At 34.6% G+C, this 17,359-nt stretch overlaps 2 protein-coding genes across 2 annotated transcripts in view; one reads left to right on the top strand and one right to left on the bottom strand.

Annotated features, from left to right (window-relative positions):
* LOC120627326 (zwei Ig domain protein zig-8-like) overlaps nt 1-17,359 on the top strand; it is a 67,305-nt gene that overhangs the window by 34,830 nt on the left and 15,116 nt on the right. Inside the window, exon 3 of the mRNA XM_039895303.1 lies at nt 11,201-11,409. Coding sequence (XP_039751237.1) covers nt 11,201-11,409 — 209 coding nt within the window. The remainder of the gene's footprint in view (nt 1-11,200; nt 11,410-17,359) is intronic.
* On the bottom strand, nt 13,111-15,644 carry LOC120627325. Its single transcript, XM_039895302.1, has 2 exons — nt 15,273-15,644; nt 13,111-15,170 (listed from the first exon to the last, which is right to left on the bottom strand). Exons 1-2 carry the CDS (start codon nt 15,322-15,324, stop codon nt 13,219-13,221), a joined length of 2,004 nt encoding a protein of 667 aa, XP_039751236.1. The 5' UTR covers nt 15,325-15,644; the 3' UTR covers nt 13,111-13,218.

Here is a 17,359-nt window from a genome sequence, read left to right as displayed (position 1 = left end):
CGTTCGGGATGACTGAGTTCGATCCCGGCAAGCACTCTGTAGGTTTTCGGAGCTAAGTGCGTTTTTAGTTTAAGTTATTTAAATTATCACTTTCTATAACAGTGAATTAAAACATCGTGACGTAACCTGCATGCCTGATTCTCCATAACGTTCTCAAAGGTGTGTGATATCTATTAATCCGCAACCAACCAGCGTAGTGGAACTACGGCCTAAACTCTCCTCATTCTAAAAGAAGACCCTTGCCTTGTACTGGACCGGTAATTGGTTCATAATAACGAAGCACGTTGGGGTCCCAAGGTGCTGGAGTGGCAGCCCCGTACTGCTAAGCGCAGCGTTGGTTGAGCCCCCACGAGCTGGACAGACGACATCAAGCGTCGCAGGAAGCCGCTGAACGCAAGCGGTACTAAACCGTGGAATTTGGAACTCTTTACAATGTCCAGCAGAGGAAGTCTATACATAAAAAGTAAACCATTTCTAAAACAATGCAGTATGCAGCGCTCTTGCCCACGCGTCGGTTGCCAGCTTAAGGCCCAAATCCCACCAAAACGAAGAGAAAAGAGATGATCATACGAAACGGAGGTTTAAGCTATCTAGAGGGAAACAATGCCCATTATTAATAAACGAAGCCACCGCACACATAACACCACAAATCACCTTACCGTTGTGTTATTTCAAAACGTAGGCAGCATTGCCTAGTTCTAGTCAGCACATATCTCCTCCGCATTTGTAGAAATGGCCTGCTCGCTATTCTACGCCTCATGTGCATCTTCTCTCCTCTCCGCTTTGGTGGAAACCGAGCTTAAAGCTATAAAAGGCCACAAACGCGCCAGCGGATTACAATTAAAAACTTAACACTCAATAAATCCGTTATCAAGCGTTATTAAACTTCGGATTTATGTCTCCTTGGTGATATTTTTAATACACTATTTGTTTACAGTAAATTCTGGATTTGAAAAAGTATTAGTATTCAGCGATTTAGTGGAAATTTAGAACACACGTTTTATACCAATAATTAATCATTCTGCTATAAATCTAGAAATCCTATGAAAACGACGGACTGAAACCTTATTAAATGTTTGTGTGTATGAGTCAAGCATGATATTTTCATGTCAACCGCAGAAAGCTATAATGAGAGTACAATTTTACAATTCTTTTGATCACAATCTTCAACGCTGCGTTGATTGGCGAATTTTAACGTGTTCTCAGAGGCAGTTCTTTATCTAAGCCTGTATATCTCCTATGAGAGATATGCCTCTCTCTCTCCTTCTTGGGCCCTCTCGTTCTCTGCTTTTATAAAATTAACATATCGCAGCGATGTAAAAATTGGTGTAATAAATTTAAAATACATTATGTCTATGTTCTCCCAAATATACCTATTGATATTTAGAACTCTCACATTGTTTCAAGATTATTTCCAGTATAACCTCGAGTAATATTTAATACAGAAATTATTAAAATATCTACTATTATATTAAATGAAAATTAATGACTAGTTCTTTTAAGAAGTCGTGGTTGAATCTGTTTGTCATTTAGTTCATTATCATTCCACAACATAGTCAGAATTTCTAAAAAAACCACCATCGTTTATTTTCCCGGGCTAGCTCTCTAGCTATCTCCGTGTTAAATGTTATTAAGTTCGGCTTACTGCAATAGCAAATATGTAAGTTATACCAGTTTTTTTTAAAGCCAGCAGGAACGGTCTGAGAGCCCCCTGCCAGGGTATAACATCACATTAAGAAGTAAGACTCATTTGTTGATTAGTTATACTGATGCTATAATAAATATATATATCACTACTTTGATTAAAAGACGACAGAAAATATGCCACTTTGACATTTATTCGTAATAATGTAATGAATGCTCTTATACTAGTAATACGTTATTATCATTTAAACAAACATCACACATTTCAACTATGTCCACATATCAGGAGCATCATAAAAAAATCTTATTATTGAAGATTTATTTCAATGTTTCATTTAGGGCAAACTGAACTTGTAAAATAACGTAATCAGCAATAAAACGGATTAAATGCAGAGGTAAACATGCATCCACTGTGTAAAGATGACAAACTTCCATTTTTTCAAAGTTGACGTTGTTTAAACGCAACACGTTCTTGAAACAACGTCGTGCATCTGTAAAATACAAATGTAATATATAAATTTAAAATTTTTTGGGGTGCTAATTACATCGAGTGTACATTATTTTACTAGGCAATCCCTGTCCTTCGATACCCATATTGAGGGAGTTGTGAAAAAAAATCAAATTCACCATTTTGTGAGCGGTAAACATGATTACATTAGTCAAGACCTTTCAAATAATATCAATGTTGTGGGAGTTGTTAAAACAGGTGGCGGAAGCCTTCCAGGACCGATTTTAATCAAACATCACTCAATTACATATAAGTTAAAACCACTCCCAACCAATTCAAGTTTTAAACAAAATCAAATATGGGAAATGCGATGCCATACACACACACACACACAAACTAAATCTACTGAGGGCTCTGCTCTTTATTACTACACAGTATATGTAGTAATTATAAGTGCTATCGCCATGCTTATCTCTGCCGCCAAGAAGTATTGCTATGTTCCGGTCGAAAGTGCATGGTTGTCGGTGTAGTTCAACACCTACGCCTCAGGTAACTAGCCCGAGACTTTACAGTTAAACCATAATTTTCCTAGTAATAGTAGCCTGGCCCCGGATATTTAGTTACATATTTAACAAAAGGTAATTTATGATTGATATAAATAATTTTACAACAGGCCTTTAGTCAAATCTAAGTCCTCTTAAATATTTAACTAAATATCCGTTGCGGGGTTGTCGGGTTTGCCTATAATCGTGCATGGGAAAACAAATTGGTGATCGCAGTAAATGGTATAGTATATGCAGTGGCGTGCATAGAGGGTATCCAAAGGGTATGCAGATGATACAAAATGAAGAAAATCTCCAATACGAGTTATAAATACTTAAAGATAGGCTTTTTTATAACTCTTACAATGCCTATCCTTAAATTTTTGAAAACTCGTACTGGAGATTTTCTCCATTTTATGTTCTCTACATACCCTGTGCATACCCCCTATGCACGCCACTGAGTATATGGAATGGTATAGTATATAGTATATGGTATAATATAGTAGTCCTTGACTGCAATATTATCTGGCGGTTATTTATGCTGCAGTCTAGGATGGTAGAGATCTAACCTGTTAGAGGTAAAGCAGTTATATTAAACCTATACTCCTTGTACTAATGCTATTGTTATCGGCTATTATTGATAATGCAAAACACCATGCTTACCCAAATCTTCATTGTTATTAAGTTCCATTAAACAGATTGATTGTATTTTCTCAATTGTGTTATAGAATGATTGAATTGTAAAACTTAACAAGCATTCTATTACGAAGTCTTTCATCGCCCAGAGAAATATAGATATGTGGAATACATATAAGTCCATCTAAACAATAAGTCAAAATTTACCTATGGGAAAAATACATACGAATAACTACATATTAATAGAAGTGTTAAACGACCAAAAATTAGATTTGTTTTTTATTACGCAAGTCCTGCAGAAGTGTTTAATTGGAGAAAATGATGAACAAATGGTTTTAATACGATGAAATGTTTAATCTCCTTGCCTCGGACGTTAAGCCGATCACAATTATTATCATTCAAATGATGACGATAATCATTAGAGCTCATCAATCCGCATTCGAGCAGCGTGGTGGGTATATTAATAATGCTCTTAAATTATCTCGATATTGTACTATAGCACCACTGAAGTGATCAGTATATAAATTTTCCAAATACTCCTTTTTAAATAACGATGTCCAGCTTTACCAATGAACCAACAGTACCTAATGGTCTGTTATATATTTAAGAGACCCCGTATACCAGCAAATAGCTTTAGCGGTCCGTCAGGAAAGATATTCACATGTTGTTGCGTGGTGGGACACTCGTTTACACTAACAGTCCGTTAAAGTTCTTAACGGGTCGCTAAAATAACAAACATTGATTGGTGAAATCAGCCCTTAGACTGCCGTATGCAGTGAGCTCAGACATATTAAAACAATGGCCGTATTTCTATTAGGAGCGCATGCCACGATTGCATGGACTTGCATTGTAAATACCACTTGAGTTTTTGTTGGATTCGGAAATTTGCGTAGGTTGAAGACGCTGACGCTGTAAACAAGGAATTTGTAGTAATAGAAGGGATTATGAATAAATGAATTAATACAATTTTATTGTAAGCCACATTAAAATAAAGAAAATGTAATACAACACTATTCATACAGTATAGAGAGATTAAGAGGTTGCACACAGCTTAGTGTGCTATCTGACGCTCTTAAACGGACAAACCTAATTTCCTAACTCCGAGCTGCTAGAAATGTGAGAATTTAAACACAAAATCCGTAACTGATTTATTATTGGCCTGACCCGGGACTTCAATCCAGGACTTCATGATCTGTACTTGCTCATGCTAGCTACTATATTTTAATACGTGCGTGTTGTTTTGGCCTATAATATTAATTTATAAGCAAACAATATTATTGTTATAGAAAATACAATATTATTGTTATAGAACAAATATCTATCTATACTTAAAATAAAACTGAAAATTTTAATCATCGCAAGCCTAAATATCGTTCTAACTTTTGGCTGCATGGCGATTTAAGTACAAGTCCGAGTTAACAATTTGGCTATTTTTATCCTAGAAAACCATAGGGCTCCTTCCAAGTACGGGATGGACGATCCTATTATCTAAGTCCTTACCCGGCTAATATTTTCTTGGGCTTAATTTTTTTAATATGTAACTATGTAATTCGATTAAAATATCCGATTATCCTGATTAGATTCACCAGGATTTATCAATTTATTGTGTCATGTCATGTAACACAGAAGCATTAGATGAAATGATTCGATTACAAAGTAACACGCAGTAAGACTTATCTATAATCTTATACCAAAGTCAAAAATATCTTTATTCAAGTAGGCCATTATATGTGGCACTTTTGATGCGTACATAAGCATTACACGGTAGTGAGATGATGGCAATAACCACATTCGTAAACTTAAAACTAAAGCTACGAGGGTTCCAAACGCGTCCTGGTCTAAGAAGAAGCCCACCGGGTGTTTCTAGCCGGGTGTTTTTTTTTTACCATTAAGTCTCAGTGTATATATTGATAACGTTAAAATATTTGACTTCTTTAATCGAGACCAGAACCAGAACAGTTATTTATAGCTCTTATAGTTATCTCGGAATTGATAGTAGATTAGTTCAAATAACAGTTCAAAAAAAAATTAAAAAAACACACTTTAATAAATAAACCTAACTAAAAAGTAGAAAATAAAAATAGTTTAAAAAAAGGAATAAAAGTTTAGAAATCCAAACTAGAAAAATATATTTTAATCAATTTTAATTTAGAATAGTGTAAAAAATTCTAACAAATTTTGAATGAATAATAGTGTTAATAAGAAAAAAATGGTATATTTAAAAAAAGCGTGGGGGATATTATCGTAATGAAAATCCTTCTTCTCATATCTGTCAGTGAAATATTTATAACTACACCACTAACATTTTTTTCTTATTTTTAATACTCACATTCGATGTTTCATTGCTTGCGGTATATGATTTAATTGGAATTTGCACGAAAAACATGCTATATATAAAAGTTCTTATTCCGTGGAACACCAACTAAATAATGAAAGAAAAATCAACACATTACATTTCACAAGTTTTTCGGAATACGGAATTCCATGATATATTATGAAAATTAAGCGTAATTAGCTATACTCCGCGAAAAGTAGGGAAATCTGTATAATGTAAATTACACAGCATTAAACACGCAATGCTCCGATGTAGAGGAGAAGCAGAGCAACGCGCAGCATACCTTGGCTCCCCAGTATCACTCGCTGAAGCACTTGGCGACCTGAGCGGCCTGCTAAGCTTCTGGAGTGAGCTCGGCTGGCTGGAGTGGAGTGACTCAGCAGGGCGGTACCAGTGGCACTATGTACAAAGGAATGTTCCGGCCGACCAAGTACAGAGACAAGCCCAGGGAAGAAGAAGAAGAAGAAGCAGATGGTGTAATTTATAATTTCTTCAATCCTTGTACTCCACACCAAACAGATCTTCAACAATGTACCCTCTACGCACGTTTCGCTCCAAAACCGGAGCATCCTCAGATGTTGACTTTGCAATGAATTATTGTTAAGATACGAATACAGACAAGAATACAGTTGCCATCACTCTCTCTTCCTTCTGCGGGTGTCGTACAAGGTGACTAAGGGAATATAATATAGAATGAGAAGCAGCGTCCTGTGTGCTAGTAGTAGCATCATCTACTGCGATCGTCAACTCGTCTATAATATCTATATAAGCTGATGAATCTAGGCAAAAGCCTTACATATTTAGAATATCTTTTCTAATCATCACTTCAACTGACTGTCGTCCTCTGCTGGATATAGATCTTTTTTAGGGCATTCCAAACTCCACAATTCTGGGCCGCTTGTTTCCAGCGGCTTCCCGCGACTTAATTTATGTCGTCTGTCCACCTGCTTGGGGGTCGACCAATGCTGGCTTTACTGGTGCGGGGTTGCCATTCCAACACCTTGGGGTCCTAATGTCTATCGGTTCTCCGAGCTTTGTGCCCTACTCAGTCCCAAAGCTGAAGCTTTGGGACTCGTTGAGCTATGTCGGTAACTCTAGTTCTTTTACGGATCTTGTCACTTCTGATTTGATCACGTTTGATACTCCTAACATAGCTCTTTCCATCGCTCGTTGAGTGACTCTGAGCCTTCTTATGAGACCCATAGTTAGCGACCACGTTTCGGATCCGTAATTCATCACTGGCAACACGCACTGTTTGAAGACTTTGGTCTTCAGGATACACGAACTGAATAAAAGTATTCTAGAAGTAGTAACATAAATTCTTACTAAGAAGTACCACGTTAAATAAATTCTTACCAAAGTTTGAAATATCTTTTTGTAGAGCTTATAAGTTTCTAGTACTTTGCTGTAAGCTGCTAATAATATTTTCCACTCATGTTTAATATCCCTTGGATGCCAAATGATGCTCGCTGTATAATTATGGATAAATGTCAATATTACACATAGCTGTTTATTCAGAAACAGATTGTTTTCATTTAAATAGTCTATTTTCAGATGGTGTATAACTATTCCAACTGACTATTATTTTTACCATCACAATAAAAACTAATAATACTTTTACATTATTAGGTACGTCGGTAACCTACGGACACATAATTCACATATTCGTATTAGTTACCTATCATGACGCATTCTTTTCTAGCCAAATATTATTCTTTGTTTTATCGGATAATTAATTTAACCATTAAACAGGAACCAAAATTAAGTTAACCAGGTTTAATTGTTTTAAGCCGCGATGTTTAAATCAACGCGATATACCATCACTCACTTTCATAAACCTGTTACATTATGTACCTACCTAAATGAAGAAAAATATAATTAGAAACGGTTCATTTATTTCAAGTTACGGTTTGATATTTCAGGTTTCCTGTTTAAAATAGTTTAAAGTTGACGTCATAAATTATTATTAATACTGGTCTTTACAATATTAATAATAATAAAAAAAAAATATAAAACAATAATAAGTTTAAAATTTAATTGTAAGAAAGTCGTTTTAAGTAGAATTTAGCTTAAAAGATAGTAGTATCTTAGGAGTCGAAAACGGCTCGTTTCTTACCTTCTTCATTTATTAAAAAGTCTCCGTCGACAACTTTTGAAGCGTTCGTTTTTAAGTAACTAAGTTTAGTTGTCCACAAGATTATCAGACTTTTTAAAATTCTAATAACACCGCAAGCGTGGAGCATGTGTATATCATAATAAATTGTAAAAATTAATATAATACCCGAAATAAAACCGATTTTAAAATAAAAGATATAAAACAGAAAATGCCCCGTGAACCCAAATACAAAAGAAGTTAATGAACACCATGAAACGATGATAAAGATATTGAAATGTTTGATGCATACCAACATTTTCAAAATTCTTTGAACATTTAACACTAATTCCACAATAAGTTTTCTATTGTACACGTTTAACAGGCTAGCAAAAATACAGCCAGTACTATAGAAACATAAATCAATTGAGTGAAAAATGCAGTCAATAAAATTATTCCGTTCTTGTAAAATAAAATAAATATCACGTCTCAATACCAAAAGACTTAAAAATAAAACCCAAACAAATGAAATGAAATCCACTTTACGGCTGTTGAACACAAGGAAATTTTCATAAATCCGATACTTGGGCAGCAAAAACAACCACTGCATTGTATTGAAAGGTAGAAAAATGGATTGTATGTCTTTATCCAAGTAATTGTCATATAGGAATTCATTAGATTTATAATATTTCGTAATTTTTCCCATTTTTTGTTATTACAAAAATATTATTGTAAATACGAGTGACCACACGAAATGTTAGAAAGATTAATGCCGACAAAACTATATTATATTATATATTAAGCTGCCAGTTGTAATACACTTAGTGAATAATTCAATACTGAGAGTGCTTCATTACTTATTAACTCAAATAAACATTAGTCTCTAAATAAATGACAGTTGACTGCGTCTTTGTAATCACGCAATTAGTGTTATTCACATACACTTACTTATAAGCAACACAGTAACTCGATCTATATATATACTACCTACGATCTATCTATATATATATATGTATTTATATATATATATATATATATATATATATATATATATATATATATGTATGTATACCGAGAATAATAATAATAAAGCTATATATAAGTATAGATGTGCCCTGCGGCTTCACCCGCGTAAATTAAAGGTCCCAGCGTATCGCTATAAAGTAAAGTTTTTTCAATCGTACTGGAAGTGTCAAATATACAAACCTTGTGATAATAAGTACTGATAGTATTTCAGCATATTTGAACAATCGACTGAAGTGTGGGCAAAAATATATCTCTACTTGCTGTTGGAGCTTTGATCACCCACTATTTGATACCTTCAATAATATAAACAATGCCAATCGCGAATGCCATTTCCAAAGATCTATGAACTCCTTAAGCATATGATTTCAAATAATTATGTGGCATAACAGCACCACTACATATTAGTCGATGAATAAAGGACGTTGATCCAAGTCAGTAAATGGACATTTGGTATCCATCCATCCTAGCTCGTATCACTAACAAAAAATACAGCTTCGAAATCGCCTACAGGAAAAAACGAAATCGCTTTGTTGCTTACTTCGTATGCTTAAGGTTAACCAAGAAAGTTTCTAACATTTTTTATTTAGTCCTACCAGCGAAGTCCTCATGAAAGTGGCAACTCTTAACGTATTGAGTATTGTTAAGCTTTAGTGAGTGGTTTGCTGCTGTCCGCTAAGGAGTTCTGTCCTATATCTCCAATCCAGTACAAAAGAATTATTTAAATCGGTTATCATTTGACGGAATTATGATAATAAATTATTAAACACTTTCATCCCCTCTCCCAAAGGAACTGAACTGAATTTCGGTATAAAAAGTATCCTATGTCCTACCTCGTAGTATGACCTCAAATCGTACTAAATTTAATTTGAATTCATTCATTAGTTTCGTGATTCGCAGCCCAGATACAAACAGACAGATACGACAAAAAAAAAACAGTTTCAGACTCGGTTATAGAGTGCACTCTAATAATTTTTTTTAAATATCGTTAATGAACAGAATTTGACCGGTTACAGTTTTATTATAAGTATAGATATATGTCGGTTCTAGTCGCAGATTGATTATAATCCATCAAAGCCTAGCATCGCTTGAGGCTATATTATTTTTAAGTTGTTGACAAGAGCTGTTTTTTTATAATTAAAGTCCTTATTTGAGAGACAGCATCCGGATGTGTTATATAAAACTCTTATTGTGTAATGCAAAAGTGTGAGTTTTTATTGTACCCCAAAATATTTAAGTTAATTTAAAGGAACTTGATTTTATAATTTCGCTCTTATCTACTAGAAATCCATTTTATTATACTGACTTGTTCAGGGTTTAAAACAAAGTCACTTTATAGATGACGGTCGCATTTATAGAGTAGGTTTCATTACACTTCATTCGACATTAGTTGTTCTTGCCCTGCATAATGTGGGGACAAAGTTTTGATGAGGGTGGTGACCTATTCCTTTGAGGGCGAGAAAGTTTTGATAGGTTCCTAATTGGAAGTGTTTGTTTGCAGGCTGTTAATCCATACTAATATTGTACATGTAAAAGTGCGCCTGCTTGTTTATTTGTTTATGTGTTCCCTATGTGCGGCTCAACCAATGCACTTGACACAGAGATAGTCCGCATCCCTGTGACAGACATAGGATACTTTTTTTCCTGGGAAAACAAAGGGTTCCGACGAGTTTCGTTATTGTTTGTTGTGTATGTTCGGCTCAACCTATCAGTACAGCGATAGGTTGCATCCTGTATGCTTAAAAATGAAATCGATTTTCTCAAAACTTTGCATAGATAGCTGATATAGCTGGCATGCTGAAAATAGACATAATAAACTTTTCATCACACTTGCTTGTCACTTGAACCTTATTTTATTGATATAATCAAAGATATTAGACACGTATGTTTTATTTCAAATTACCGTAATTGTGCTTTATGATGTTCCGATTAGGTTAAGCTTGTACCTACCTCACTGCAAGTTATATGTATGAAGATGGACCATTTTTAATTTAGCTGGGTAATACAGATTCTTTCTTTAACCAACAAAGAGCGGCTTCAAATAGTACCAACACGTTAAATGAACAAATATTTTGGACGATTTCAATTTTATTACGATAAATTAACGTTTAATTTTATCGAATTAATCACAATTCATGACTGTTTTAAATACGAAAATATTCCCTTTATGACATTTCAAGTATATAGGATTCTTGAATTTGTTTAACTGAAAAAATAGAATTTTATATTCATCGTCATCAACCCATTACCGGCCCACCACAGGGCTCGAAACTCCTCTCAGAGTGAAAAGGGTTTAATCCACCAACCAACCAGGGATAAAAAATAGCAATAGCTTCACACACCTTTGACAACATTATGGAGAACACTTAGGCATGCAGGTTTCCTGATCTGTTTTCATTCATCTCCTGGGGATAGGAAGTAGACGCTTTAACCACCTAGGCTATCAAAAAAAAACATTTTAAAAAGTATTTTATTTGCAGTATGTCACCAAGATGGCGGTAGCAATCGGCCGCGGGACCAGAGCACAGTCTCCGAGTCTTCCCGCCGGTTCCGCACAGAGTTCTTAGAGGACTGGCCTCAAACCCCTGGAGCCCCGTATTTCGACCCTAGTACCCCTGACAACGTAACCGGCTTAGTTGGGCACCCTGTCATTCTGCTATGCAAAGTGAAGAATCTTCAGAATCGAACTGTAAGTTACATTTATAATTGTAATTATAAGCGGACCGAAAGTCTTTTACCAGTACAAGGCCCTTCACTCCTAGAGGCTTAGACCAACAAAGCTGACTCAACGTATGCAAGTAACGTAACTTAATTCGAATATAACTTACCGACCGAGGACTTAGGTGCCGCCGAAGTATGGGCCCAAATTTATTTTATTGCATGAATTGAATGTGTATATTATCAAATATGTATTGTCACTTATAATACCACAAGAGCTTCAAAATTGATAAATTGGAAATGCCAGATAATTTTGAAGCTCGTATGGTATTCGGGGGATTATTTTTCCGTCCTAAATGTCGGCCAATAGAATTGCACCATGAGACGAAATGTACAGTTAACAAATAAGAATTTCATAATGAATAAATATAGCAAAATATATATAGCAACTACCAGAGAAAATTTTCAAAAAATTATCACTTATACCACAAGAGCTTCAAAATTATCGGGTATTTCCCGATAGGTTCGTTCCAAACAAATGAAGGATTCATTTCAGGAAAAAATTTTTAACCTGAAAAACTTGACGACTTTATTTGTTTGCAGGGAACCTTGAGGGAAATGCCAGATAATTTTGAAGCTCGTGTGGTATTCGGGGGATTATTTTTCCGTCCCAAATGTCGGCCAATAGAATTGCACCATGAGACGAAATGTACAGTTAACAAATAAGAATTTCATAATGAATAAATATAGCAAAATATATATAGCAACTACCAGAGAAAATTTTCAAAAAATTATCAGTATAATACCATGTATGTTGTACCACGTGACGTCGAATGGTGCAATTCTATTGGTCGATATTTGGGTCGGAAAAATAATCAGTATAATACCATGTAGGTTGTACCACGTGACGTCGAATGGTGCAATTCTATTGGTCGATATTTGGGTCGGAAAAATAATCAGTATAATACCATGTAGGTTGTACCACGTGACGTCGAATGGTGCAATTCTATTGGTCGATATTTGGGTCGGAAAAATAATCTAATTTAACAGATGATCTGATAAATACTGTTGGAGTTAAAATTTAAAAAAAATCGAAATTCAAAATTTTCACTATTCACAAATAACAGTGAGTAGCAAGTCATATGGGACAGCGATCGAATGCATGCGTACCAACCTACTAATTATTATAAATGCAAAAGTTTTCTAGGATTGATGTATGTATGTATGTATCAACTAAAACAATGACAACTTTCTAACTCAGTATACCACGTAAAATAATAGTAAATACATAGCTAGCCACGATGATTATGATGCTAGCATCAGATATATCTGGTACAGGGACGAAGTCGCGAGGGTCCGCTAGTAAGTAATTTACTAATAATAAATATCGAGACAAAAATAAATTAAAAGATACCATCTTTATTCTTAAGGGGATAGTTTAACATAATAACTTAAGTAGGTTTAAGTCCTTTCAGTTAAAGGAATATCTTTAAACCAATTATTGTAGCTAATATTTGAGGCCATGAGAGCCAGAGTGGCCTAACTACTTAAACAATAGTTTTCAGTAGTAAGGAAAAAAGAGAAGCCCATATTTCAAATAATTGTAACTTTAGAAAATATTTATATTTTATTGTTTTTTATTGCCTAAGTCTCTTCATATGTTATATTCTTTGTTTTTTAGGACCTATGTCAATCCTAGGTACCATTATTATTATTATTTTTTATAGATAGGCCACTCTGGCATTTGGGGTTTAAGATTAATTTAAAAAAATAAGCAGTTAGTCCAAAGTATTTATTATAATAAAAGTATCCTTACATTAATAAACCTTCCTTATAAGCATCAATCACTATCTATTACTTCATCTTCCACATGCAAATCATTACCTACCGAAGCACTATCCTTAATATTATTATAAAAATCATGAAGTACCGGGGGAATGTATTGAAGAAGTTCCACCAAATCCTTTTTTTTCTCCACACTTATTTGTCTACCCAATGGATACAAAAGATCAAGCTGTAAATTAGCTATGGCAATAGAATTTCTTTTTTTCAAGTCCACACTTTCAAACAGGACCTCTTCATTATTTGAATATTTAAAAAATATTGTGAATGGGTAGTTCTTGTGGTACAGGAGCCACTGAATATTTAGCCACTTTACTTTTGATTTCTCTGCAGTGACTTTTCGATTGGTTATATTATTCTCCAATTTTTTGGTTGAATAGAAATCTTCTTTGGCCATTTTTATAATTTGAAAGGGTTTTTTCTTTCTTGCAGTCTTTATTACTTCAATCCAATCATCAGGTACGAAAATATTCTGAAAATATTTTTTCTTTTTTTCTATTAAGCCAAAGTCCTGATCACACGCCAAATAAGAATGACCGCTTACAAAAAATTTATGGTCAATATTTTCCACAACATAGTCTGGATGACTAATAATATATTGACAAAGAGTGGCCATTTTTATATTGCGATTTTGGCCACCACATTGGTCAGAATATAAAATTAACCTTTTGGTCTTAACATTTTCTTTAATGTATCGCAATAAACAAGAGCCTATCTCCTGTGGTCCTCTAGAGGCTACAGTCTCATCCCATACACACATTGTTGCGTTGTCATTTGCAGCATCATGTATACCTAGTACATACGTCCACAGCTGCCTTTTATAATAACACACTCCCGTTGACACTACTGGAGTAGGCAATGTTTTCATTAGGTCGAATACAATGACAGTGACATCTAAGTCTTCTTTAGCAAGGTTTTTATCTTTCTTGTAATTATCTTTCGCACTGTCAGCTTTTGAGAGGTGTAACTTTTTTTGTAACTCAAGCTGGTACTTTTCTTCTAGTGAATGAGCTGCATCTATCTTAATCTTCAAATTGTCACATTTCTTGCATGAATCGGATACAGGTGCATGGAATGATAAATTAAATTGTTCATTAAATATTTTCCGGAACATAAAATCGGATACCTTTTCTGACTCAGAAATATTATCACAGTACATGGAATACATTTTTGGTAAACTTAGATCTGGAGCTAAGAACCTTCTGTTCATACTCTTGTGTAGTGTGTAGTGTGATTCATACTTAGGAAATTTATCAATAAATGTTTTTACTTTTTGAACTTTTTCTTCAGATGTCTTATTGACAGGAACATGCTTTCCTCTTCTATCAATAGGTGGTGTAGGAATGGACAATTTTGTTTTTAAAACTCTGGATATTCTTCCATCAGATACTGCAAAAACTTTTTTAAAGAATTCTTTACATACCGTAGTATACAAACCATCGGAATTTGGAATAGTATATACTCGGGTATTGGAGCGTCTAGACTCAGTTTGTCGGCGATCAGTGAGAAAAGAGCATCTTTTTTTAGGTAACACTTTTACCAATGAAAATAAGTAAGATGACTGCAAAGTAAAACTTTCCATGGCATAAAACCTATCGAAGAGTGCTTTTTGCTGTGCAGCACCAACTTTATCGTGGCATTTTAGTCCACATCTACATGGTATATCTGTGTTTATATTTTTCGAAGGTACAGTTTTGCCTTTTGCATTCACATATTCCTCACCTCTCGCGCGTTTTGCCTTGCGTATATTCTTTTTCCACTTATGTGGCTGTCGAACTCGCTTTCTTGGCTTCCGTTGCTCTTGGTCGTTTTGAGGGTCTTGGTTGTTTTGAGAGTGGTTATCTTCTAAAATATCAATTAGATCCAAGGGAGTTGGCGATGGCGATCTGGATGGTAAATACTCAGAGCCTGAATCTTGATATGGGTCTTCCTCATCCACTCCGAAGATATCTGAAAGTAAAGTAATTTGCTTACGAAATAGTAGACTGACAAAATTAGTTACAACACTCAATTGACTGACAATTTTTCTTATCAAAATCATGTTTTGCTTACCTTGCATTGTGTTTTCTATGTTACTAGAGGTTCCAGCTTCCATGTTATCCATTTTAAGCCATTAATTGCAAGAAAAACCTTCGTTCAACATTAAAAACAATCACGCGGCAAACTATGACAGTTTGGCCTAACGTCAAAGAAATGTCAATTTAATTAGTATTGCCATAGTGCAAAAATGGCCTAACTCATTTAGGCCACTATAGCGCTACCAAACTTTTAAAATTTCTGATAGGCTGTGGTAGTAATACTAATTCCATCTATGAAAACAATATTGAACTAATTTTAGGCCACTGTGGCGCTATGACTTTTGCCGTTTAGAGCAGTTTTTTGAATTAAAATCAGTATTGAAAAAATGACAGTTAGGCCACTCTGGCTCTCATGGCCTCATTTTAATAAAAGACATGAAAATGCACATAAATTTGTGTGTAACAAATAAAAATGAAAATATTTGAATAGATAAATAATTATAGTTGTACTCTTTTTCTAAAATATTTTTTGTATTAAATAACTTCGAGAAAATAATATTACTTTACCTTTTGCGATTACAATAAATGTTCCAAAGGATACGGAAATGGCAAATGTACGATATTCTATTATAGATTTCCAGTAGAAATTTGGCAGCTGCACTCTTTCCCATTTCATATGCAGCAAGCAATATATTTTAATGCATACGCGATGAGCATAAATAAAATACTTTATAATATCGAATATACAAAACGAAGAAAAAGTGAAAGATTAAATCTCTAGATTCAATCCTAATGTTTATTAAAAACGTTTTATGAAAATATAATAAAATATATGAATTGAAAATTTAAAATATTTTCAATATAGTGTAGGTACTTTATTATACTAGTCAAGCACTTTTATTTGATATTTATATTGAGGGAGTTGTGAAAAAAATATAATCCTCCATTTTGTGGCAGCGACCATATTAGTCTGGTTTTGGCATCGTAATATCTTCCGAACCGAATGAACTTTTGGTATTTTTTTTTGTTTGAAAGGTTCATTATTCGGAAGTGTAGCTATGTTTGATGAAAATCTGTCAAAGATGGCCGCCACCGTAAAATGGCAAATTGCAATCCAATGATGGATTGACTAGTAGAATAATGTACACGATATTGAAAGTCGGGGGTTTTAAATTTTCATATACATTTGCTAAGGAGATTATAGAACTCTCCAGCTAACAATAACAAACCACTTTCAATAAAAGTAACGTTATATATACTTCCATTATTTATATTACATTACAACTTAGCTCTTGTCTGCAATCTCACCTGGTAAGTAATGATGCAGTCGGCCGATTAGCGCAGTGGGCCCTGCTTTCTGAGTCCAAGGCCGTGGGTTCGGTTCCCACGACTGGAAAATGTTTGTGTGATGAACATGAATGTTTTTCAGTGTCTGGGTGTTTATATGTATATTTTAAGTATTTACGTATATTATTTATCAAAAATATTCTTCAGTCATCTCAGTACCCATAACACAAGCTACGCTTACTTTGGGGTTAGATGGCGATGTTTCTATTTTCTATTGTCGTAGTGTAACATAGGGTTACCTTTTTGTGTTGTTGAGGTGTACAGTGGCGTGCATAGAGGGTATGCAAATTGCATGCTGATGATATAAAATGAACAAAATCTCGAGTACGAGATATAAAGACTTAAGGGTAGGCTTTACATAACTCTTACAATGCCTATTCTTAAGATTTCTTAAACTCCTAATAGAGATTTTCTTCATGTTTTCTCATCTGCATACCCCGTGCATACCCTCTATGCACGCCACTGGGCCAATAGTAATAAATAATGACAGGCCTGAGAAGGCGGCGTGCCGTGTAGCACGACCCTCCCTTGTAACGTCTTTGTTGGTAGGGTAACTGCTAACCAGTCTAAACCAGCACGGAGAAAATTTAGAAATAATTATAAATTACCAAATTACCCCTGTCGGGGATGGATCTTGAGAACTCCGCTTATAAGACTACAGCGCTCACCACTACGCCAAGGAGTCGGTAAACAATATGTTCCCAATTCAAAATCATTACTTGGTAATACAATAGCTTACTTAAATCGCCCTGGTATTTATTTCAACTCCTATTA

Source organism: Pararge aegeria, chromosome 11 (assembly GCF_905163445.1).
Source record: "Pararge aegeria chromosome 11, ilParAegt1.1, whole genome shotgun sequence".
Lineage (NCBI taxonomy): Eukaryota > Metazoa > Arthropoda > Insecta > Lepidoptera > Nymphalidae > Pararge > Pararge aegeria.
This window is presented reverse-complemented; position numbering and strand designations above follow the sequence as displayed.